We start from the raw sequence: 26,232 nt of genomic DNA, 5'->3' as shown, positions 1-26,232 counted from the left end.
AAGTGCTCGGTCACAGGCCTGCCTTCCTTGGAACAGATCTTTCATGGAGATTAATAGATGACTGATAACAACACAAACCAGTGATTCCTTTTAAGAAACACCCACCACCCCATGTGCTAAAGTGTTGAAACTGAGAGACATGGGGCATTATTATTATTATTATTATTATTATTATTATTATTATTATTATTATTATTATTATTATTATTATTAGTTATAAAACACTGTCAGCTCTGCCACTGTCTCTGTGTGTCACTGACCAGAGTGACTGCACTGACCCTCTCTCTCTCTCTCTCTCTCTCTCTCTCGCTCTCTCTCTCTCTCTCTCTCTCCAGCTGACAGCAGTGATCTCCAGGTCAGTACAGTTCTCATGTACGCTGTGTAAAGGATCATATTGTTGCTCTTATGGAGTCTGTCCAGTCTTGGTGTCCAGCACAGCATGAAATTAAAGATATACAAAACCTGCAAACTCTTTGTAAACTCACTGACCTACAAGGTTGCTAAATGTACACAGTGTGTAAACTGCTTTGTAAATTAAGTTCATTAAGTTTACACTGTGTTAACAAAGATCTGCTTACCTAACAGCTCACTATTTGTACAGCAGGTTTACATTCTGTAAATGTTATGTTTCGCACAAAGTTTACAGAGTAATGTAAGGTGTAAACTTCAGGTTCACAAATGTATACATCACCTTTGGCGAGTTGTAAACATTTTAACAAGCACGATGGGTCGAATGGCCTCCTCTCGTTTGTAAATCAGGTTTACAGGTAATCAGGTTTACAAAATGTAAACTTTATGTTTGGGTACAGTGTAGTGTGTAAACCTTAAGTAATCACATGTCTAGTCACCTGTAGTTAATGGTAAACTGAAAGTTTACTAGGATTTCAATATCAGCCTTAACATTGTAAACATCTAGGCCTGTATTTTCTACTGTGTGCAAATAGTACATGTATGTGGGCAATTTGTCCTTAGTGGAAAATCAGGCTCTTAATGTTCACAATGGTTAGACTGGAGATTGATATTGGCATTGATATTTGTTCTGAAAAATATAGGGGACCTAATGTGGCAGAAGTGGCTTGAAAGCTAATACAAACGTAACACACATCCATTTCTTAACATGAAAACATGTATAATTTAATGGTAAAACTTTAAGGTGGTGTGATTCCTCAGGAATTACTATATGAATACCACAGGATGAACACATGGATATGCCATGCACTTCAGCTGAGTTCTGCTGTTACTCACATGTATAACACAGTAGAGTTAGGGTTCACATGCTCAACATCAGAAATCAGATGAAGTGCATGGCATACTCATGTGTAAGTTTGGTCTGGTGCTGTAATCTTTGTACATGTATTTCAAACAAAGTTTTCATAAGAAGAAATATGCACGTAATATGCTACTACAACACTACGCCACTGGACATGTTTTGTTAGACCCAGATAGCACATGACGTCGACGTCGGCATATGGTTGGCATGGTTGGACACCAGTATGGTCGGCGAGGTGGATCATGTCCGACTAAATGCCGACAGATACGATATCAATGCAACTTGTTTACATTGACCTATACAGCTTTAAACTGTCATAAGTATGAATAATAATCATTATAAACATGTTTGATGCTGTCAACAATGTTCACAGCTTCATTTGAAAGCGCTGCAAGGAGGTTCCCCTTAAATGTACTGTTGAAATGCACTGAAAAGTAGAATATGTCATTGTCTGAAGTAGCAGGCACTCTTGAGTGTAAAACACAACAGTGACGCAGGGATAAGACACAACAATTAGCTGGTATTGATTAATAACGTGTGTATTGCTTTTCATTATGGCACGACAATTCGCAACATCTTAAGAGGCAAAATGCCGGTAATTTGTCGATTTCAACAAATGCATTGTTTTTCATTTTGGCGCTAGAACGTGTAAAGAAAGCCGGTTCAGCACAGGTTTGCGCAGGCGCAGCTCCGGGTTTATTCACAGTCTCCGCGGCTCTGTGTTCAGTGGAAATAACTGCTCATTGCTGCAGTAACTACAGTACAGGTGCGCAGTGCGGGCAACAAATTACATCAATCAATCAATCAATCAATCAATCAATTTTTATTTGTATAGCGCCCTTCGCAGGGTAGCCACAGAGAGCTTTACAGACTGGTAAACATACAACAAACATACAGCAAAATAAAAAAACATAAATACAACAAAATCAAATATAGACCTGTATACATTTGACATGATCTATAATAAAGTGAGTGAACATTTCAGTAAATAAACCATTTAGGCACGGAGGAGAGAAAAAAAAATGTTGCCTATTCGTGCACAGAGAGAAAATGTTTATATTGAATGTAATTTTATATTATGTTTTGTTAAGCAATGTGTCAGGGTTCGCTAAGATCATGTGTTTTACGTATTTGTTCATGATTTGTTTAATTCACTACTTAGTTGTTTTCGGCTTTGCTTTTGCTCGTTGCTCTGAAAACTGTTTTATGTCTTAAACATGTTTCCTTCTACCAGCTCTTTCGAGACAGTAGTGGTCATGGAGTAAATATTAGACCTCACTCGTACTCACAACATTATGTGTATTCAGCCTATATCCTGTATAAGGGAGATGTTTCTATTGGCAATAGTTTAAAATTGTACACGTAACAGAAAAAGTGGTCCGTGTTCCTTTCAATTTTAAAATGAGAAACAGCTTATTCCAAACAGGTATATCCAACAGAAGGACAAATGTAATGCCGGCCAGTATCTGTTTATATTAGGTTAACATACATATTGTTGTTAAAATATATCAGTGTAACAGCAGCTCTCGAGTTGAGCATTTACTGTTGCCACTCACATCCAGATGCCGCCTAGAAATCCATGTAAGTGTACCTTCTTACAGTGTATCTGTTCCCCAGAAGCACGTAATGTCACACACTCACCACGGATTTCATGTGTATTTTGTTTTTTGCATTTTGTAACCGAAGTTCAGGTTTTCAATAATTCATGCATATCTCTCTATATGGAGTGAAGGCGACTTTTAAGAGACGAACACTGCATAGAATGACACTGCTGTCAAAGCGGCTGTAGCGTAAACATATTGCAATTATACATATTTACACGAATGGATAAAGTATATTTCGAGGTCTGGATTATATTTATGGAATGTTGTTACAGGCATATATGGTTGCCTAACTTGCAAAGCAACGCATCCAGTGTATGGGGTTTGTACACTGCACAGTGGGTGGATTAAATACATAAATGATCCGCTAAGAAGGGAAACTTGCACACAGCGCATGCTCCTGGCACAGGCGGATAAGGCGGTCACCTTGGGCGCCATCTATCGTAGGGGCGCATACTGGCGATAAAAAAAGGTGACGGAGCCAAAGTCCTTCCTTGCGAGTCGCAATTAATTGTTTCCACATATTACTCGTTCTCAACACAGTAACCGCTTTGTCTCTCCCTCAAAACAACCACAACAACAACACTGCGCAAGTGTATAGCATAGGAAACTGAACATACTGTAATTACACGTATAAATGGAGTATTAGAAAACTGAACTTAGAACATACCATAATTACTTGTGTAATAGGACTATTCAAAATGTTCCTCACAGACACTGCTTACCACCCCAGCATCATGCCACCTTGCTACCCCAGCAGCATGCATTCATACCCACAAATATCCTGCATATAATGTTTCAAAATGAATCAGCTCTGGATATTATAGGATTACTGGGCAGTATATTCAATTACGAATGTTTTAAAAAGAAATTCCTCACAATATCTGATAGGTAGACAAAATAAAGGTAAAATGATCATTTTAAATTAATATGTTATAACTACACAGCTAATATGTTATTAAACATGTCTAAGCAGTTTTTGGATGTGTATATTAATTATTTAGTGCCAATTAACCCCTTTATACATTAAAGGGAAACTCCACCGAAAATCCATATTTTCTCAGGTTGTTTTATAAGTAGAAACATATTCTGTGGAGTGAGTTTTCCATGTCCCGCTCATTCTATGTACCAGAGATTGAGAAATATGCCGTGACGTCACAAGGGTTTTAACTCTGGAGCTGCTTTGCCGGGAGTCAATGGAGAAAATCAGAAAAGTCACGAAAATCAGAAAATATATATATTTTGTGCACGTTTGATGGCCCCATCACCATACCAAACGTGCATGAAAAACTCACTACATAGAATGTGTTTCTACTTATAGAATAACCGGAGAAAATATGGATTTGCGGTTGAGTTCCCCTTTAATTTATAAATGCACTGATAATGTTTATATAAACTGCTATACATGTATTAACAGCTTATTAACCTTTTAATAAGGCTTTGTCATGTAACCATGTTTTGAAATGTTACCGGAAATTCTATTAGCCTCTGCTATTAATTAATACATACAAAAAAAGTAATTTGCTCCTTAGTTGTAACTTAGTGTGACTCATTTGATATATTGACGGAATAAATTAAAATTAAACAGACACAATTGAATCAGTATCACTGTTTTAACTAATTTATCATTTATTATGATCATGTAATGTATTCATTTGTCTCTGTGAGTTTGCTCACTTGAAAAGTAAAAATCATACGTAGAAAAGCATCAATGTCTCGTATCTTTTCTAAATTTACAAATGTGTCTCTGGAAACACTGCTGTTAGTACGAACTGGATCACTTTTATTATTATTATTATTATTATTATTATTATTATTATTATTATTATTATTATTATTATTAATATTTTTATTTCTTGGCAGACGCCCTTATCCAGGGTGATTTACAACATAAGTGCAATACAAATGCAAGAATACTGTTCAGTTGTTCAGTATTGAGCGGAGAACAGCAGAGATCCAAGGCTGAGGAGGGAAGGGACAGACAGGATGAGACATGAGAGGACAGAGAGAGTGAGGGAGGAGGTGAGTGAGGAGAACAAAGAGGAGGTAGCACAGTTAACAGATAGATGGGAAAAACAGTCAATGGAAGGTAAGAGGGTGAGGGCAGTGGAGGCAAGGGTGGATGGGTAGACAGAGCGGAGATTACAGTGCAAGGTGACAGAGGGAGTAGGTGGAGTGGGGAGGGAGGGGAGGGAAAGGGAGAAGGAGATGAAGTGGTGGTCTGAGAAGTCCATGGGTGTCACAGAGAGTGTTGAAGGGGAGCAGCCTCTCGAGAAGATGAGGTCGAGCTGGCGGCCTGCCCTGTGGGTGGGGGGAGATGGGGAGAGAGAGAAGTTAAAGAAGTGAAGGAGAGGAAGAAATCCAGCACAGTGGTAGGGGTTGGAGAGGTGGATGTTGAAGTCTCCCAGGAGGATGGTAGGTGAGGACAGTGAGGGGAGGGAGGATAGAAGAAAGTCAATTTCATCCAGGAAGGAGGTGAGTGGACCAGGTGGTTAGTAGAGAACCAGAAGAGGTGAGAGGGAGAGGTGAGTTCCACTGCATGGAGAAGAGAAAGGGGGGACAGAGAAGAGAGAAGGGGAGAGCAGGAGCCCTGTTCCTTCTCCCTGCCCGTTAAGACGAGGGGGACAGGACAAAGAGAGAGGATAAGGCAGCAGGGGTGGTTGAGTTGTCCGGGGAGAGTGAGGAAATCCAGGGAGTGGTGGGAGGCGAAGGTGGAGATGAAGTCGTCTTTGTTGGAAGCGGAATGGCAGGAGAAGGGGAGAGGCAGGGAGATGAGGTTAGAGGGATTAGGGAAGCAAGGTGTGCACGCGGAAAAGACGGAGAGAGCAGGACGGGAATCGAAGAGATCGTCATGGCTTCTTGCTGTTGCTGTGCTGCTTCTCCTCACAGTCCTCTCCTCGCTGGACTCCCACAGCTTGAGTCCCTGCCCTTTGGAGATGGGGCCTTTTGGAAGGGGGGCACTGAAGGCTGCTGGGACTGACTGCTGGTGCAGAGGTCCAGGTGGCTGTTAAATACTTCACCTGTAAATTAACTAACAAACAGTCACTGCTCTTACTACAATACAGGTGCAAAATACACTGATCAGCCATAACATTATGACCACTGACCGGTGAAGTGAATAACACTGATAATCTCGTTATCATGGCACCTGTCAGTGGGTGGGATATATTAAGCAGCAAGTGAACATTTTGTCCTCAAAGTTGATGTGTTAGAAGCAGGAAAAATGGGCAAGCGTAAGGATCTGAGCGACTTTGACAAGGGCCACATTGTGATGGCTAGACTACTGGGTCAGAACATCTCCAAAACTGCAGCTCTGCTCTGCTGGACACCCAGAGCTGAGCAGGAGACAAAGGATACGACCACTGTGTACTCTACTGTCACCATTGTTTGAGAGACACAGGTGTTGCAAATGCATTATAATCCCTGATGTCTTTCTCAGTCAGACAGACAGACAGACCCACAATGCAACACATCCTGTATATATTAACCCACACAGCTGAGGCCGACTCCCTCTGTCCCAGAGTGTCTCCTCACACATCACCCTCCAAGTCTCTAACTTCCTGTTTGGCAGATTAAGTAAACAAACTGAAGCTGCATTCAAACGACTCCTGACTAACAGAAACCCATATTGCAGTTTCCTGCTGTCTGAAGAATGGGACATATGCACTGAATCCAGAGTAACTCTAATTTATACTGTTACTCAGTACTCTCCTTCTGCATCATTGTCAGGTCCACGTGACGGTTCCTCAAATAACCACCAGGGGTCTCCAACACTCCAACTCTAATATCACCTGCTCTGGTTTTGAATTTTCCCCTGCAACTCATCATTGAATAATTTCCCAATCTGTCCTAATCATTTCACTCACACCTTTCCCCAGGTACCCATCCCCTTCCATAGTTTGTCAACTTCTTTGCAAAGTCTTGTCTGCCTAATTTAGCAACATTTCTGAGCCTTAGTCCCAGTGTTTACCTTCTAGTTTTGACCATTGCTTTTCCATCTTTGACCTTGTTTTTTGGATTACCTTTCTTGTCTAGTTTGCTTGATCACCCGACCTCCTGCTAGTCTCTTGACCTTGAGTGACGGCTTACCTCTAAAATAGTGTTTGCTGGCCCCAGACCCTCTGCCTGTTTTCTGACCTTGTCTTCCTCTCCGCTGTCCCATGCCTGCCCAGGCGTAACAATCAAAAAGGGTTCGAAAGAATAAAGGAAATATCATCTTGGAAATCAAGGCTTATATATGTGTACAGAAGTTATTAATAATAATAATAATAATAATAATAATAATAATAATAATATTCATACTTTTCTTCCTCTAATTATTATTATTGGTCTTATTAAAATTATTATTACTATTATATTATTACTATTATTATAATTTAAAATAAATTAAATTATTGTTATAATCATTTGTATTTCTATGAATATAATAAATTGTGTTGCCTGTGTTTAATTATTAATGATTTTAATAATGAGATTATTTGTTTACATCTTTCTATACTTTAATGTTTCAGAAAAAAGCAAAACACTGGAACATATTAAGATTTTCTTGTTTTGGAAAGTAAGGTTTCTTTATGCTGTTTAAACTTATAATTGCTTAAATGTAAATTAATGAATTTTAAACACTTCCAAGATGTCAGATTGAGTCAACACATCCGCTCACTAGCCAATTACAGACTCCGACACTGGCACGTCCTGTGGCCAGTCTCCTGCAGCTGCCCAATGGAAGAACAGCATGGTGTACTGGGTCTGTGTGGTTGGCCAATGGAGGGGGAGGGTTTACAGCAGGGCTCTCAAACTAAGTGTGTATGCTGGTTTTCATTCCAACAGCCTCTTCAATTAATTAAATGGTCAAATTGTTTAATTAGCTAGATACATTTAAACACCTATCCAGGCCCCGGGATATTTTATAAGCAACTGTACCTTGAATCAAATGCACTTTTAGATCATCAACTGTAAACTACCTCATAATATATTTTTTTAAATATGTCAAATTGAAAAATGAATTGGACAAATTAAGTAATTGAGGATTCGGTTGGAATGAAAACCAGCAAACACACGGCCTTCCAGGAACTGAGTTTGAGACCACTGGTTTACAGTGATGACTCAGTCTGGCTCTGGGTTTATTCTGGGTCAGCCCTGTTCACCTCCTCTCATTGTGAGCTTCAGTGACTGATGAAGGGGCTCCAGCTCACTGTGAGAAGGAGCCCCACTGTTTGGAGAAGTTCCAGGTCCTGTTGAATCGAAATCAGTTTCCTTTGAATATATTGATTCAACTGTGCTCTGCTCTGTGCTAAAATGACACGTATGTGTATAACGTCATTAATAAACTCATAACACACTGATTTGCAGGTCTGTCCTGATCATCTGTCCTCCAACACAAACACACATCCCAGATGCCAGTGGATCCTGACCAGCTACCCAGGTGACAGGTGAAATGAATAACATCTGAGTGACTTTGACAAGGGCCAAATTGTGATGGCTAGACGACTGGGTCAGATCATCTCCAAAACTGCAGCTCTTATGGGGTGTTCCCAGTCTGCAGTGGTCAGTACCTATCAAAAGTGGTCCAAGGAAGGAGAAGCGGTAAACCAGTGACAGGGTCATGGGCGGCCAAGGCTCATTGATGCACGTGGGGAGCGAAGGCTGGCCCGTGTGGTCCGATCCAACAGACGAGCTACTGTAGCTCAAATTGCTGAAAAAGTTCATGCTGGTTCAGATAGAAAGGTGTCAGAACACACAGTGCATCGCAGTTTGTTGCGTATGGGGCTGCGTAGCCGCAGACCAGTCAGGGTGCCCATGCTGACCTCTGTCCACTGCCGAAAGCACCTACAATGGGCACGTGAGCATCAGAACTGGACCACAGAGCAATGGAAGAAGGTGGCCTGGTCTGATGAATCACGAGTTCAAGGTGTTGACTTGGCCTCCAAATTCCCCAGATCTCAATTACATTACATTTTTTGTCATTTAGCAGACGCTCTTATCCAGGGCGACTTATAATTGAACCCATTTATACAGCTGGGCATTTTACTGGAGCAATCTAAGTGAAGTACCTTGCTCCAATTGAGCATCTGTGGGATGTGCTGGACAAGCAAGTCCGATCCATGGAGGCCCCACCTCGCAACTTACAGGACTTAAAGGATCTGCTGCTGACGTCTTGCTGCCAGATACCACAGCACACCTTCAGAGGTCTAGTGGAGTCCATGCCTCGACGGGTCAGGGCTGTTTTGGCGGCAAAAGGGGGACCTACACAATATTAGGCAGGTGGTCATAATGTTATGGCTGATCGGTGTATAACTTCTATTTGAAATCCAATATGTAACTATATTTTACTTATTACCTGTTGGGTCTGTCATGCTGAGACTGATGGACCCAGGTTAGGGACTTTGTAGGTAGAGGGAAGGAGAGAGGAATCAGCAACTGGAGAACAAGGTTGAGAGGAGAAAACCAGGAAGGGTGTCACCGCCTACTGGGTGATTAGGGGTGACATGTTGCACGACCACAACACCTCTTTTGTTGACGAGAGAGGACTTTGTTCACCCACTCTAATTCTCTCCCCGGGCAGGCTCGACCGAACCCCAGAACACCACCACACAGAAAGGTTAGTGTCCAACAATTACAGTATAATGTATTATTTATACAGCTAGGACAGGGCACGAAGACTGTACCATAGCAGGGAACACAATACATAAGGAATTGGGAAGCTAAATCTATAAAACCTAGTCTAAAATTGCCAATCATTTACAGTCTCTTAATTCATTCATAGGAAAGTGCATTCCCCCTTCTTCTTAGAGGATGTTGAACAAGTCTCTTTCGGCCGTGCTGGGACCCCGTCAGCCAACTGGGACCCCAACCAGACTGCAGGTAAGAAACAAGTATTAAGTCTCAGATTGCACAGGCCCAAATGTAATTGTTCACTGTCTTTCTCCTTTTTATTTACAGGCACGGATCCACACCACAGGGACTATGGAGAGGGAAAGCCGGCAACAGTTTCCATAACCCAGGACAGGTACCCTTCTCCGTCCAGGTAAAGAGCAAGAGGGGATAAATGTCCAAAAAGTCTCAATAAAGAAGATTTAATATACCAGTGGCAGCTGGTGACTCAAAAAATTGGGGAGGACAGGAGGAAAACCAACCCACTGTGTCGTTATTTTACACTTGTTGGCTACTTATCTCTACTTTCTTATGTTCAAGTTATATTATGTTCTTATGTTCAAATGTAGCAATAATCCAACTAGCAACCTAATGCAAACTTACTATACAACTAAGGTAAGATAATGCATCCGAAGTTTATCCCCATCTTCCATAAGGAACCAATATTATCATATCATATTACAACACAAAGGATTAATATAAAAAAGGGTCCAGGTGAACGAGAGGGAAAGATGGGGATGGGAATGAGCCTCGTGTGTGTAATGCGTCACTAGAAGCCTGTCAGTCCAATAGGGATGACGCAGCATCCAGTACGTCACAGTGGGTTTTTACACAACACCCTCGGATTTAAAAAGGAAAAACAAAAAAGCTACTTCTCAATAAAAAAAGGGAAACATAAATCTGAATAATTTGAAAGTGGTTCGCAATTTGCACTTCTGATTTCTCTTTTCTAATATGGTACTGTATCTATCGCTTCACCACCAGTTAATCACACTCACGTACAATACAGTGGTAGAGAATTGAAGATGAAATTTGGAAATTATCATTGGAAGAACGCAATGTCAATATTGTATTCTGGTTGTTGATTGGTTAGGGTGGACGTCCTCCCTTGGAGCATAATTTTATGTGTTTCGGCCAATAACAGATTAGCATGAAAAAATGAAGTACATTAAATTGATAAGAGATCCCGCCCTAAGGAGGACAGCAGGAGCCCGTCCTCCTCTGCCCCCCACCACAACTTCACACAGCCTGCCCATCCCATCTGCCTGAAGCATTTTAATCAGAATTTCAATAATGGATTTTTTCCAAAGAGAGAAATTGTATAAATGATACTGAGATTTGGTAATGGTTTATTTCAACCAATTACTGTTTTTTATATATTTTGATCCCCCTCTTGACTCTCAAAAATATAGGAGGAGCAACTGCCTCTGCCTCTATGGACCAGCCTCCTCTGATATATACTCCGTGTATACTTCTTTTCTTTTAAATTTCCTTCGTCAAGAAAAAAGCAGAAGGTGAAGGCAATCAAGAGAAGATGTGAGGTGAGAATGTAGCCAGCGCTGTGCACTTGGCAATAAAACCAATAAACCAAAAGAAAAGTAAACAACAATGTACGGAAGTACACACATCTAAATTAAATAAGTGAAATAAATTATAATAAATCAATTAAGTGTTAAATTGCCCGTCACGCCCCGCCCGTATCAATCGTTGTCAGGGAACAGGCAGAAGGTCGATCGATCAGGCGTGCAGAACAAGGAGGGAAATCTGAAAGGCAGTTGTCACAGAAAGGGAAAATCTGAGGTCAGGTACACAAAAGACTAGTCGTGGGAATAATGCTCGGAATTGCAGCACAGGAGGCAAACAAGACTTTCAGTTGGAGAAATGGCTGGACTGAGTATAAATACACTGGGCTGATGAGCAGAGAGACAGGAGACAGGTGAAGATGATTATTCAACGATCAGAAGGGAAACTGCAAAACTTGAGACAGGGGTGATGTCTAGCGGTGATCTGGGGAATTCATTCTGCGGGTCTGACAGAGCTGTATATTAATATATTACATCTAATTAGAAAAATACACTACTGGTCAAAAGTTGTTGTTTTTTTGGTATCCCATGAAAGCTGAGACTCTCAGCTTTCTAACGATGTGAAGTTTCCTCTGATGTGAAACCCCCCCCCTCAGCAAATACTTGGTCTGAGCAAGAATAAAAAATCTCAAAAAATATTAACAATTATGACATATTCTGGAACCAGACAGTCTATTGATCAAAACAAGACCATCCATGTTTTGGTAGAAACAACACACACCCTGTCACAAATACCTCGAGGCACGAGAAATGGGGACCCAGTTGCGGTGCGTGATCGAGGGATGGTCAGACAGGCATGGGTCGGATATCGGCAGACAGGGCAATAAAGGCTAGACGAAGATGTGGTCGTGGTCACAGGCGAGGGTCGTGGGATCAGGTAAACAAAGCAACAAGGGAGAGACAGAGTCGTGGTCAGGAAGTCAGGCAAGGGTTCGTAGATGCTAAGGCTATACAGGGCTCAAGGAGAATGCTCAGGATTGCAGATAAGACTGGCAAAACTTCACCCAGACTGAGGCAACTGAGGGGATTATAAAGGGGACAGGAAACCTCTGGAATGTTAATTCACTGATTGACGGAAGCTGGGAGAAGTGACTGAGAATGAACGGCTGATGGCGACATCTAGCGGGGAACAGGGGAAGTGCTAGATGGGACCATCACACATGCATAGAGCTCAAAATGTCAAGTTGGAAAACTGTTCAACGATGATACATAATTGGAGCTGAACTTCTTTGTTTGATAGAACATCAAATAATTGGATTAATCTTAGATTGCTCTAAACAAAACAAGCCCATTTGCAAAGAAATGTGATCGAAACTGAGTGATCTGTGACCATCTAAATGAAACCCCCCCAGAGCAGACTGCACGGTTACCCCTGGGTTCTGAATGCCGGGGAGTGACACAGAAACTGTAAATCAGATGTGTCTGAAAATGAAATGAGCTGGTAGCCAAGATGTTTGATGTTTTTATTTTTATAAGCTTAATAAAAAGTCACAGTTAATACCAGAAAACATGTATTCAGTACTACACTAACTAGGTAGTGTTTCAATCCAATACTACAAACATTGACATGGACCAGCAAGATACAAAATTACACTACATAGGCTTTTAGCAGGGAGTACATTTAGTGATTTCTACTCAGACATTTCTCAGGGACAGCATATAAGGGTTCTTCACAAACTGTATTTCTGCATCTACATTTATATGATCTACAACAAATACAGTAACTTTGGCCATTTTCCCTTGAAACTTTTGACAATATCGATAACTTCATCATGTGTGAGTAAATGCAACACTGAAAGTAATGTACTCAAACATTTACAACATTATAGAAAGTGCTTGTAAGCATGTCTCAAAACAATTGTAAACAACGGTAAACAAAGGGTTCAAAGCATTCTTCACAAACATATACACCGATCAGCCATGACATTATGACCACCTACCTAATATTGTGTAGGTCCCCCTTTTGCCACCAAAACAGCCCTGACCTGTCAAGGCATGGACTCCACTAGACCTCTGAAGGTGTGCTGTGGTATCTGGCAGCAAGACGTTAGCAGCAGATCCTTTAAGTCCTGTAAGTTGCGAGGTGGGGCCTCCATGGATCGGACTTGCTTGTCCAGCACATACCACAGATGCTCAATTGGAGCAAGGTACTTCACTTAGATTGCTCCAGTAAAATGCCCAGCTGTATAAATGGGTTCAATTATAAGTCGCCCTGGATAAGAGCGTCTGCTAAATGACAAAAAATGTAATGTAATTGAGATCTGGGGAATTTGGAGGCCAAGTCAACACCTTGAACTCGTGATTCATCAGACCAGGCCACCTTCTTCCATTGCTCTGTGGTCCAGTTCTGATGCTCACGTGCCCATTGTAGGTGCTTTCGGCAGTGAACAGGGGTCAGCATGGGCACCCTGACTACGCAGCCCCATATGCAACAAACTGCGATGCACTATGTGTTCTGACACCTTTCTGTCACAACCAGCATGAACTTTTTCAGCAATTTGAGCTACAGCAGCTCGTCTGTTGGATCGAACCCCACGTGCATCAATGAGCCTTGGCCGCCCATGACCCCGTCGCTAGTTCACCGCTTCTCCTTCCTTGGACCACTTTTGATAGGTACTGACCACTGCAGACTGGGAACACCCCACAAGAGCTGCAGTTTTGGAGATGCTCTGACCCAGTCGTCTAGCCATCACAATTTGGCCCTTGTCAGAGTCCCTCAGATCCTTACACTTGCCCATTTTTCCTGCTTCTAACACATCAACTTTGATGTTCACTTGCTGCCTAATATATCCCACCCACTGACAGGTGCCATGATAATGAGATTGTCAGTGTTATTCAGAGGTCATAATGTTATGGCTGATCAGTGTATATATACTCAGCTCAGCAAAAAAAGAAACGTCCTCTCAGTTTCAACTGCTCTTATTTTCAGCAAACCAGCTCACAAAGATCCTACAACACTCACTCTCACACACACACACCCTCATACACTCACAACCATAAACCTTTCATCTTTAATAAGAAGATGTTGCCAAAGTGATCGAGTACAAACCCAGTATCCCACAGGCTATAGGAACACCTTTCTGAAGCATGTGCTCCTGCTGCAGCGCTTACAGACACTGAAGGACACCTGCTCATATACAGGTCCCACAACCCCCCCTGCACACTTGGAGCTGAGGCCTGCTGAGCTGTACTCTTTTGCGAGACAGAAATGCTCATTCACAGGCCTTTCTTCCTTGCAATAGATCTTTCAGGGAGATAAATATATGACTGATGAAAACATGAACTAGCACTTCCTGTGAACAACAGGCCAGAGCAGGCCGCGTTATCGCACCTGGGACCGCAGTGTGCTGGACAAGGCCTCAGCCCATTGGCCACCCTGCTCCTCAGTGCTGACTGCAGAGAGAAAAGCATGCCTTAATAATGTAGAGTTCATAGTTAGTGTATAACAGGGACGAACTGGGACTAAAAAACGGCCCTGGATTTAACTTACTTACTTTACTTACTTAACAATATGACATTGGTTACATCAACAGTACATTGACTTAGTACAGAAATTATACCCTGAAACGATATATATGGGGCGCTATAAGCAATTTCAATAGATTGATGTTATCCTGTTGCTGTTGCTTTTAAATATTTGCTGAATTATTAATTGCTTCCCTCTCCAATTGATTAATTATTAATAATAAACATTTTTTTACCCAACAGTTTTATATATATGTAAATTAAGAAAAAAAAACATTTAATAGAAAGTAAAGATTTATAAATTCGGTAACATTTAAACTGTAAAATATTAACATCACTATATTAGCTGCCCTGGCTCCCCATTGCCCATCACTACACCTGCAGCCACAGCACTGACTTTTCTGTCACTTCTCCTTCTTCTGCTACTAATTCTCTAGTCTGAACCACCCGGGGCTGTGGCTCCTCTTCTTTGCTGGCATAGCAGCACTACTACCAATACGTCTGTTAGCTTCCTACATGTTGCTGGATCTGACTCAAGGGACTTCACTTTTTTCTCCTTTAACTTTTCAGCCTGTTGACCAGACATACCCAACTACACAGTGAGGGGTTATGGATTGATATTTCTCTGAGTCTCTTTATCTTTGGCCTGAGTGCCAGCATTGAGTTCATGCTGTGCATCGCCCTGGAGAGATACCTGGTGGTCACCCATCCTCTGTGGTACCGGTACCGACGCAGTGTTCGGCACGCCACACTGGTCTCTGTGGGAGTGTGGGTGCTGACTGTGATACTTACTGTAGTGGTGATGCCACTATATATTTTGCCATACTTTAAACAAAAAATAATGATAACTTTTTCTGTGCTCTGCCTCCTGCCGTTCCCTCTTCTCTTGTTCTTCTTCTTCGGCACATGGAGAGCCATCGCCGGCACCACCTCTGTACGAGACGCAGAGAAGAGGAGGATTGTGTGCATGCTGGCCCTCGTCCTGGGCACCTACACTGTGCTCTTCCTCCCATTCTGCATAGTGACTTTCATTATGAGAAATGACACATATAGTATTGGCATTGCCGAAATCATTACAATTGAAATGGTGAATCTCAGTGCCCTTGTGGACCCAGTGCTGTACATCCTCCTCAGGTCTGATGTCAGGAACACACTGGGCTTTCGCTCCTGCTGTTCAGACTGACCAACTGCTGGATACCCAGAGCTGAGCAGGAGACAGAGGATACGGCCACTGTGTCCTCTACTGTCAACATTGTTTGAGAGACACAGGGGTTTGGCAATGAGTTATAATCCCTGATGTCTATCTCAGACAGACAGACAGATAGACCCACAATGCATCACATCCTGTATATATTAACCCACACAGCTGAGGGCAATTCTCTCTGTCCCAGAGTGTCTCCTCACACATCAGCCTCCCAGTCTAACCTGCGGCACAAACCCCACTGTGCTCCCCGGTGCAGCGCTGTCCATCTCTAACGTCTCTAACTTCCTGTATCACAGATTAAATAAAATGAAGACTGTTATTGAGTGATCTTCCCTTATGAAGAATAAAGGGAAATCTTGGAAATCAAGGCTTATATGTGTGTACATAAGTTATTAAAATATTATTTATTATTATTATTATAATTATTATGGTTATTAATATTATTATTTTTATTATCATTAAAAACTCTTCCAGCCTTAATTCAATTATTGTTAAAATCATGTGTATTTCTAGAAATGTAATACCTTGTGTTGCTTGTGGTGCATAATTATTGATCCAAGACCATTTGTTTACATCTTTATATGCTTGAATGTTTCAGAAAAAAACAACACAAATCTGCCAATTAAAATATACTTGTTTTGTAAAGTAAGTTTTATTTTTTGGTAATTAAAGTTATAAAAGATTAAATGTAATTATTTATTGAAAAATGGACTTTTAAGCACTTTGTATTATGTTTGCACTTTGTATTGAGCTTATATTTTGTAAATCGCCTTGGATAAGGGCATCTGCTAATTAATAAATACGTCATGCATGGCTGCAAGAAGGCATCACACGCGTTAGTTTTGTTTCCAACACTCAGATATGAGAGTGGGTGAAGATAAATAAATCTGAAAGTCTGAAGAGCGCCCAACTCGCTACAACCTATGCCAGGGGTATGGGGACCACCAAGGCCCCCTTGGGGTGCACGGGGGAAACCCAGGTGGGTGTTTCAAGGGGGTGTTGCCTCCTGGGGGCCAGGCATTTTTAGCATAATCAGCCCCAGAGCTTAATTCTGCGTTCCGAGGTGGGGGGCGTGTTAGCCGTCGTTTTGCGGTCTCCGGGGGGGTGAGCCGCCGAGGTGCAGCCCGGGGGGCAGGTGCCCGGGAAGTCTTATGGAAAAAGCGCATGCGCTCTGACAGGTTTCGAGTAGAGACGCTTCTGCTTCAACGCGCGTCTCGATTTACGTGCCATGGATGCGTATCGCCGGACTCGTCGTGACTTCAGGGAAAGTGACGTGTGATGTTGTCATTCTTCCACATTTATAGCCTGCATTGGCTCTGCTCAATGTTTTATCAATCTTGTTAATAACCGCAAGTGTGCAGAACTTCAGCCCTATTCAGCGTACTTCAAAATGCGTACAGGTTGGCAGGTCTGCTGATAGTCCTGTCCACTACAGTAAAGTTCAAACTTCAATCAAAAAACATGTGTTGGTCACAGTGCTATGAATAATTTGCTGTACGTGCAAAACAGTTAAGTATATATATTTTTCCATACTATACTATGCAAACAGTTGACTTTGACGATTAGTATACTATCCACTTTTAAGTGCGTAGTCCGTAGTATGAGTTCTGAGTCAAAGAAAATAAAGATAAATAAAGTTTACCAGCTATGCACTTTATTTTCATTAACCACAGAGTAGTTTGAACTGTTTTCATTATAACTGAGCTAGTGAAATCCATTAATAAATTTGAGAACATATGGCTAGCTAGATATGACAAAGAGTGCAATTAAAACAATTTAGAGAAAATCCTATTTGTTTTGTGAAGTTGGCTAAGCTATTGTTGGAAGCCTGTATTTTCTTTTGTACTGCAGAGAAGCAATTATATTATTCTGTACTGTATCCCAGGTTGCATTATTGTTTTACCTGCAATAAAATACTGTAGCGACCGAGTTTTCCAAAACAAAGCTGTTGTTTATTAGTCTTTCTCAGAGGACCTTCCACTTTCCCGCTTCAGATTCTCATCCACTGGACTCTCCGAGTGGCGCATCACCACGCCCTTATATATCCCCCTCTCAGGTGACACCCACCCGCGCAACCACCGCTCTCTGGCTATACCACCCGGAGACGGGGGGAGCTACACAACACACAATTAACCCACGAACATCCCTGATCCCTCCCGAGCCCAACACAATAACACCCCACATGTCAGCCCACTGTGCCGATGTGTACACATGTGCATAGACTATGTATTTGTATTATATTTTAATAACTTGCATACCCAGGTGCATAACGTCACTTTAGTGCACCTAAGTGTAGACAGTGGAAATGGGGTATAAGGGTCCAGTGTGACCAGCTGGCTCACTTTCATTGGCTGTCTGTCCCAGTTCAAATTACCACAATCAGCCAGTGAACTGTCAGTGTGTATGTTGTGATCAGCAACATCCTCAGAGCCAGAGCTTCACCTGATCATTAGATAAATACATCAGCTCCGCCTCGACCAGCTCACAGCAATGCTACAACACTTACTCAATCACTCACTTAATCACACACACACACACACACACACACACACGATGTACTCTTGCGAGACACAATTGCTGGGTCACAGTCCTGCATTCTTTGGAATAGATCTTTCATGGAGATTAATAGATGACTCATGACAGCATAAACCAACACTTCTTGTTAAGAATCGCCTCCCCATGTGCTTTGTGAGAATTGTTGACCCAATAATGACCCAGGGTGATTAAAGGCAGAAGTTTGAGATCATTTCTTCTGTTAAAATCCGCTGTGGCTGCATATTCCTTATATTGAGTTGTTGTTACTAAACGGGTGTGCATCACCCACACACTGACTGTGATTATTTGACCTGGGACAGACAGCCAATTAAACTGAGCCAGCTGGTCACACTGCACCCTTACTATCTCTGAAGCCATCAGGAGACTGCCCACAAGAGCTGAGGTTCTGGTCCTCAGCAGGATCTCACCCAGGTTGAGGAGGGCAGAGCCTAAGATGTGATATCCTCTGGGTAGCTGGTCTGACTCTATTGGCACCTGGGATGTGTGTCTGAGTCGGAGGACAGATGAGCAGGACAGACCAGCAGATCAGAGCGTTCTCAGTTTATTTACAGTGTTATACACGTGCGTGTCATTTCAGCACAGAGCAGAGCACAGTTCTTTTAATATGTTCAAGGGAAACTGATTTGTGCTTCTCCAGACAGTGGGGCTCCTTCTCACAGGGAGTTGGAGCCCCTTCATCAGTCACTGAACCTCACAATGAGAGGAGGTGAACAAGACTGACGCAGAATAAACCCAGAGCCAGACTGAATCAACACTGTAAACCCTCCCCCTCCATCGGCCAATCACACACTCCCAGTACGCCATGCTGTTCTTCCATTGGACAGCTGGAGGAGACTCTGGCCACAGGATGTGTCAGTGTCGGAGTCTGTGATTGGCTGATGAGCGGAGGTGTTGACTCAATCATTTAAGCATTTATAACTTTAAACAGTATACAGAAATCTTAATTTCCAAAACAAAATATTTTTGTTTTCTCTGTTTCTGAAACATTCCAGCACTCGTCTCAGATCAATAATAATGTACCACAGACAATACAAGTTATTAAATTAATAGAAATATGACATTCCCTTTATTCTTTTGAACCCTTTATGATGCAGAAGGAAAGATCCTTCAGTAACAGTATCAATCAGAGTTACTCGTAATTTGGTGCTTCTTTCTCATTCTTCAGACAGCAGGAAACTGCAATACAGGTTTCTGTTAGTCAGGTTAGACTGGGAGGGTGATGTTTGAGGAGACACTCTGGGACAGAGAGAGTCACCCTCAGCTGTCTGGATTAATATATACTGGATGTGTTGCATTGTGGGTCTGTCTGTCTGTCTGTCTGTCTGAGATGGACACCAGGGATTATAACACATTGCCAAACCTCTGTGTCTCTCAGACACTGGTGACAGTAGAGGACACAGTGGCTGTATCCTCTGTCTCCTGCTCAGCTCTGGGTGTCCAGCAGTTGGTCAGCGTGAACAGCCTCTGACAGCAGGGGATAAAGACCAGTGTGCTCCTGACATCAGACCTGAGGAGGATGTACAGCACTGGGTCCACAAGGACACTGAGATTCACCATTGCAATTTTAATGGTTTCAGCAATGTCAATACTTCTATTTTTATTATAGCATATCATTAAATTCACTATGCAGTATGGGAGGAAGAGCACAGTGTAGGTGCCCAGGACGAGGGCCAGCATGCACACAATCCTACTCTTCTCTGCGTCTCGTACAGAGATGGCGCCGGCGATGGCTCTCCATGTATCAAAGAAGAAGAAGAACAAGAGAAGAGGGAACAGCAGGAGGCTGAGTACAAAGATTGTTATCATTATTTGTTTGTGCAGGTGAAGGATAAAATATAGTGGCTTCACAACTGCAGTAAGTATCTCAACCGACACCCACACTCCCACAGAGACCAGTGTGGCATGCCTGACATTGCGGTGGTACCGGTACCACAGAGGATGGGCGACCACCAGGTATCTCTCCAGGGCGATGCACAGCATCAACCCAATGCTGGCACTCAGGCTCATGAAAAAGATACTTTCCAAAATAGCCCAAGCAATCAATAATCCCTCTCTGTGTGTAAGTATAAATATTATGATTAACATGATAACTCTCACGCTGATCTGCAGGAGGTCGGAGATGAGCAGGTTGATGATGTAGATGGGCACCACCATGTCAGCTCTGATCATACGGTACAGGCTGCAGATGGCCAGGCAGTTGGCAGGAAGCCCGATGAGCACGATTAAACTTTCTACTACTATTATAGCTATAAATGTATTGTGTGAGTATTCTAAATTGTCCTGATTGTCTGTGTCCTATGCTGTTTGAGTTGTTCATGGTCAGTCTGGTGTTGCCTGGTGTTTGTCTGCTCTGCTGCAGAGACCTGGACAATGACTGAGAGAAAGCAGAGCCCATAAGGGGCTGATATTAAACACTGCTGAGTGAGTTATGGAATGAGTTTCTAGTGATCCAGTTTGTGCTAACAGCAGCGTTGCCAGAGACGTTTTTAAATATTTAGAAATGATACGAGGCTGAACTTCAGAAAGTGAGAAAAATGCAATGAGAAAATCATAATTCTTTTGGTCGGTTTTTCATTGTTGCTTCCTGCTTGTGTTTCTATTGTAGAAGTGAACAAACTCACTAAGAGACAAATCAACATACAGAAATATCAATAAAGTCAGCGCACACAGGGAGGTGTCATGATGAAGCATTGGTAAAAAACACTGCATTGTTAGAGTAAAACATCTCTCTAAATTTTAGGCTATAGCTTCTTATAGGTTTTCAAACATATTAGATGCATTTAGATATGGCAAAGTATAGGCTATGTTGCTGTAGCTGGTGCATTCCCCCCAGCGGCCCCCAGCAGAGCGATAAGCCCAATACGATATATGTACCTGATGAGCTCGTTACATTGCCTTACCTTGGCTTCACGATCAATAGGTCACAAATAATACACTATAGTTTTGAAAATGTCATAGAATTGGTCAGTGATGCAACATTGTATCAGTGTGTTTATAACACGAGTAGCAGCTTCATTGACAGCGATGTCTAACAGGCAGCTTTGATTGCAGCTGCTTGTTCTCGGACTCCTACAGTACAGCCAACGAGGAAGCAGCACAACTCTAAAACAATGATGTTTTAAAGAAACGATTACAATCTCTATGACTTCAAAAATCACTTCACCGTTTACATGGAACACATCAAATGTGTCACAGTTACCTCATGGGAGGACCGTAAAGCTGTTAGAGAAAAGGACCCAAGTCAGAATTTGGCGTAAACAGAATGAGAACATGGATCCATCATGCCTTGTTACCACTGTGCAGGCTGGTGGTGGTGGTGTAATGGTGTGGGGGATGTTTTCTTGGCACACTTTAGGCCCCTTATAGTGCCAATTGGGCATCGTTTAAATGCCACGGCCTACCTGAGCATTGTTTCTGACCATGTCCATCCCTTTATGACCACCATGTACCCATCCTCTGATGGCTACTTCCAGCAGGATAATGCACCATGTCACAAAGGTCGAATCATTTCAAATTGGTTTCTTGAACATGACAATGCGTTCACTGTACTAAACTGGCCCCCACAGTCACCAGATCTCAACCCAATAGAGCATCTTTGGGATGTGGTGGAACGGGAGCTTCGTGCCCTGGATGTGCATCCCACAAATCTCCATCAACTGCAAGATGCTATGCTATCAATATAGGCCAACATTTCTAAAGAATGCTTTCAGCACCTTGTTGAATCAATGCCACGTAGAATTAAGGCAGTTCTGAAGGCGAAAGGGGGTCAAACACAGTATTAGTATGGTGTTCCTAATAATCCTTTAGGTGAGTGTATATTGATCACTGCAAATGAAATACAGACAAAATAAATATTACATTACTAGAAAGATAGATGGAATACGCTTTTTTCCCCACAAACCCATACAGCAGTAAACACAGGAAGAAGAAGTGTAGCTGCAAGAGATATTTCTTTGCAGTGTAGAAACAGGGGAAATATACCTATATAACTTGAGATATCTGAATCGAGCTGTTAGTTATTTTACATGTGTTAAGCAGTAATGGCATTGTATATTAAATAAGAAATAAGAGTGAACACTGTGGGGGAAGACCACACAAATAAATGTGTATTACAGTTAAATTACTATTATTTACATCTCTAACCATACCAGTTTATTTAGTATACATATGTAGCCTACATACATACACAGGCTACAAACATACATAAACGATTAAATGAATAAACTAATTATTTTAATATATAGCAGTAGGCTTACAAGTATTAAATATTCAAAACATTTTAAATTTCAACACTATTTTTGAAATTCTGCAATAAAATTTGCAATAAAAAGTAGTATATGCTCAGTTCTAGGCTGATCTGAAGTAGAATACACAATACAGAACAATTAGAAACATTTAAAGTGCTCAATTTGGGTTATTTTCTTTTTCTGAACACTAAGACTAGCTCAGAGTTCCAACATAAAAAATGCATGCACTCATAATCTGTAGGTACTAGAAAAAGATTAAACTAGGACAATATATTCATAAAAACAAAAGAAAAACACCTGAGGGGTGTACTACGAAGGGTGTTTAACCTACTCAGATTTAACTCGGGGTTATGAAGGATAGTCAGGGTTGACACACTCTGATTCCCTAAACTGGTGTTAACCGGTACTACGACGGTGGTTAATATGTCGGTGAGTTGGCTTGGTGTTAACTTAACTGGAGTTAGTGCGCGTTCATGTAAAAGGGGCATGTTGAGCAGCGCAGGCTCAGTTTGTGCGCAGTGTCTGTGCTCCGGACTGTCCCCGGAATAATGCAGCTGATAATGTCAGATATGAGGGTTTAAAGAAAGGTTAGCGGATAAATGTAACACCGTGACGCCAACAAAGCCAGGGAGGGTATAGAGTAAATTTGTAAGAGCAGTATTCTTGTCATATGTTCTCCATTTTGTCTCACGGATTCTTCTTTTATTTATAATATGATTGAGATGTAAGGACACGTAAAATATGTGAAAACAATTAGGATACTTCAATTATAGCCTATACATGGGCAACATCTCTGAAATTGACCCATTACTCACTGTTATTTAAGAACATAAGAACATAAGAAAGTTTACAAACGAGAGGAGGCCATTCGACCCATCGTGCTTGTTTGGTATTCATTAATATCTAAGTTAATTAATTAAGAGATACTTCCTAAAGCACCTGGGCTGTGGGGCTGCCTGTATGAATTCAATGCTATTGTGTTAATAACTTAATTCTAACAATCATTTCAGCTGCAGCCCCAGTGGAAAGAGCACCTGCAACAAGTCTGGATGAAATATAAAAATATTCTATAAAGTGTTGTGTATTAATAATACTCATTATTAATACACAGTACAGATGTGGTGTGTAGCCTACACTTATAATACCCTATTCATGTGTTCACAGCAAACAGAAAAAGGTAGAGATAGTGAAAACTGGAGGAGGGCATGATTCACGCATATTTCCGGAATCCACTCTTCGTCGTGGCTCACAACCTAATGTGTCTTTAATTGTCTTGAATATAAGTAGATGTTTTAAGGACAAAATAATGTAGGCTAGCCTACATGTCAGATCAAATATGATATGATCAAATACCTGAACACTAATGCTGTGAAATTACTTCCTAGTCACATAATCCCCCTCATGTTCTCCCAGGGGTGCTCTAATGGGGATGTGCGTACAGTCAATCACACCAATCACCCTCGGGATTCCTAGTATTTTTGGTTACACTTTAGATTAAGGTGCTGCTTATTAATGTGTTATTCGTTATTTATAAAATATTATTAAATGATTAACAGATAGCATGAATAATGCACTATGAATTAGTTATACTGCAGTTATAGCACTCTATGGAATGGTCACAATGTTTAATAGGTAGCTAAAAGTGACCCTTTTCACTACTGCTTTGACACATTCGTAATCAATAGTTTTTCAGTTTTGGATCATACTTTTTTATAGGAGAGACACTTTTTAGCTACCTGTTAGACTGTGGCCATTCCATGTATTACTATAACTGAGTTATAACTAATTTATAATATATTACCAATGCTGTATAAAGTATATATTACTCATACATTAAACATTTATAAATCATTAATAACACATTGATAAGCAGCACCTTATTATAAAGTGTTACCGTATTTTTATATTGCGAATTACTTGCGATCACATAAAAAGCCTCTCTGATCGTTAGAAGGCTTAAACGGCCAGGGACACAACACATGCATCCAGCAGTTTAGTGAGAGCAAGTGCCACCTTGCGAGCTGCACGGCAGACTGTATTCCTGCTCAGAGGTGCAGCATCACTGATGGGACACATGAAGTGTCTGCTGGCAAAATACCGCACAGCAAGACACACTGTCTGCTCAACAGTGAGGGCATCACTATATAGGGTAACACCGAGTTAAGTAGCAGATACCCTGCTTTGAGCAGTGTAGAGATGTCGCATATATTGCCATGACAACATACCTCGGGTAAAACTTATCCACCTTCGTAGTGCGGGTTAACCGGGAAGTTACACCCGACCTCGCGAAGTTACTCCTGAACTTACCTGGATAAGCCAGTTACCTTGCTTCGTAGAGTACAGCCCTCTGGTGTCCAATCTTCAACTAAAGCATATTGTAGCACTCGGGGGGGTTTGCCAGAGATGAGCCCGACTCATATCTCAGGATGCAACACAAGTCCCTTTTATTTTAATAAATTATCACAGTTAATGCGCCCTGCACACACCATCACACTACTACAACTCTCACTACCACTTCAGCCACGCGGGAACCGGGCACCCCTCTTTATTAGTTCGCACCCCATGACTGTCTCCCCCAATCATGTCGCGCCCCATGTTCTCGCACGGGGCCAACGCCTGACCCCCAGAAATAACCAAACACAGTTACATAAACACATACACATAATTACCCTTACAGTGCGGTGGCATGATACAAAATCTTCCATATAAACAAATAGAGACAAAGTGCTCTTTTTGGGCAGTTTATTTTAACAAACAAAGTTCTTTTTCTGAACATGTGCTCAACAAATACATGCGCACCCCCTCAGGCCCCTGCTTTTGCTAGCGGGGGCGATATCTGCCACCACATTTATTTAATGTGACAAAATTTCATGCATTGACATTTTGAAAACTTGAGACCCATGAAAACAGTATTACCATTGCTTTTATGATCCCTATTATGTTTTACAGTGATTTTAAAACACGGTAATTGGTCAAAATTAGGGGCCCGCTTTTGATTGGACACATTTATTACCTAAAACTCTGGGGATTGGAGAAAATTGCAAGCTTTCACATATTATGTGCTGATTGGTCGATTTTGCATTGATTTATACGATCTATGTGAGTAAGCTATTCAATCAAATTTATATAGGCTACATGAAAAACATTATACAAAATAATCTTATATGATACAGTTCATAAACAGAAGAGAAGAAGACAGGGTAATGATAGACAACATCTAAGAACAATAAGTAACATTAATTTGAAACAGCTCCTCCTTCTGACAAAGCTAATGGATCATTTATGTAGTTTTTATTTAGTTTTACTGAACCATTGCTATTACATTCTGTGCATATTTGGATGTCCTGTTATTATTATTATTATTATTATTATTATTATTATTATTATTATTATTATTGATAATAGTCGATCTGTGCGTACTTGAATCTTGACTGAAGAGCTCGCCCAGTCTTCCTCGGTATTTGGGATTCCCAGCTTGTGAGCCAAGGTAACTTTAGCAAATTGTGAAAGAGGCATTGTTTTTTCCCGAGCATCTCTAATCACAATATACAACACACATGCAAGTGTTAGTGTATTTTTCTTTTTAAAACAATTTTTAAATAATAATTTCATTACCTGCTGAAATTATATGAAATACGCTTTTATCAAAAACAGT

General features: G+C 41.4%; 1 protein-coding gene across 1 annotated transcript; it reads right to left on the bottom strand.

The window, feature by feature from the left end:
- Positions 1-19,701: 19,701 nt before the first annotated feature.
- LOC136768107 (G-protein coupled receptor 4-like) lies at positions 19,702-25,265 on the bottom strand. Its single transcript, XM_066722160.1, has 3 exons — positions 25,253-25,265; positions 19,954-20,576; positions 19,702-19,794 (listed from the first exon to the last, which is right to left on the bottom strand). Exons 1-3 carry the CDS (start codon positions 25,263-25,265, stop codon positions 19,702-19,704), a joined length of 729 nt encoding a protein of 242 aa, XP_066578257.1.
- Positions 25,266-26,232: the final 967 nt, after the last annotated feature.

Source organism: Amia ocellicauda, chromosome 14 (assembly GCF_036373705.1).
Source record: "Amia ocellicauda isolate fAmiCal2 chromosome 14, fAmiCal2.hap1, whole genome shotgun sequence".
Classification (NCBI taxonomy): Eukaryota; Metazoa; Chordata; class Actinopteri; order Amiiformes; family Amiidae; genus Amia; species Amia ocellicauda.
This window is presented reverse-complemented; position numbering and strand designations above follow the sequence as displayed.